This window comes from Corvus brachyrhynchos, unplaced genomic scaffold, assembly GCF_000691975.1.
Source record: "Corvus brachyrhynchos isolate BGI_N302 unplaced genomic scaffold, ASM69197v1 scaffold215, whole genome shotgun sequence".
Classification (NCBI taxonomy): Eukaryota; Metazoa; Chordata; class Aves; order Passeriformes; family Corvidae; genus Corvus; species Corvus brachyrhynchos.
In genome coordinates this window covers 124126-125055 of record NW_008237887.1, presented here as the reverse complement: position 1 = coordinate 125055, position 930 = coordinate 124126, and the positions used below count along the sequence as shown (strand labels likewise).

Here is a 930-nt window from a genome sequence, read left to right as displayed (position 1 = left end):
GTGGCTGCCGGGGATACCCCCCCCTGTCTCGCTGATGGCGAAGGAGCCGTTCCCAGCATTCCCAACCCCAAATCCCGGGATTCCCGGGATATCCCCACCTGTCTCGCTGACGGCGAAGGAGCCGTTCCCAGCGTTCCCAACCCCAAATCCCGGGATTCCCGGGATATCCCCACCTGTCTCGCTGACGGCGAAGGAGCCGTTCCCAGCATTCCCAACCCCAAATCCCGGGATTCCCGGGATATCCCCACCTGTCTCGCTGACGGCAAAGGAGCAGGTGTATCCGGCGTAGATCTGGGAAGCGCCGCGTCCCGGGAAGTCGAAGAGCTTCACCAGGCGCGGCACCAGCTCGTCCTTCTGCTCCGCATGGCCCAGGCGCCCGTAGCCCCCGAAGCCCCAGGAGAACACCCGCTTCTGGGAATCCAGCACCAGCTGGGATCCAGGGAATGGGATCGGGATCAGAGCCGCATCCCCCAAACCCCAGATCCCCAAAGCCCCAGGAATCCTCAAATCCCGCTGCAAGGATTCATCCCCAATCCCACTGCAAACCCTCATCCCCAATCCCACTGCAAACCCTCATCCCCAATCCCACTGCAAACCCTCATCCCCAATCCCACTGCAAACCCTCATCCCCAATCCCACTGCAAACCCTCATCCCCGAATTCCCACTGCAAACCCTCATCCCCAATCCCACTGCAAACCCTCATCCCCGAATTCCCACTGCAAACCCTCATCCCCAATCCCACTGCAAACCCTCATCCCTGAATTCCCACTGCAAACCCTCATCCCTGAAATCCCACTGCAAACCCTCATCCCCGAATTCCCACTGCAAACCCTCATCCCCAATCCCACTGCAAACCCTCATCCCCGAATTCCCACTGCAAACCCTCATCCCCGAATGCGGACTGTGAGGATTTATCCCATAAATTCCTG

The 930-nt window shown here is 59.8% G+C and overlaps 1 protein-coding gene across 1 annotated transcript in view; it reads right to left on the bottom strand.

The window, feature by feature from the left end:
* Positions 1-930, bottom strand: part of RCC2 (regulator of chromosome condensation 2) — a gene marked incomplete at its 5' end in the record, with an annotated part of 21075 nt that overhangs the window by 619 nt on the left and 19526 nt on the right. The window contains one exon of the mRNA XM_017732687.1: positions 249-429. Coding sequence (XP_017588176.1) covers positions 249-429 — 181 coding nt within the window. The remainder of the gene's footprint in view (positions 1-248; positions 430-930) is intronic.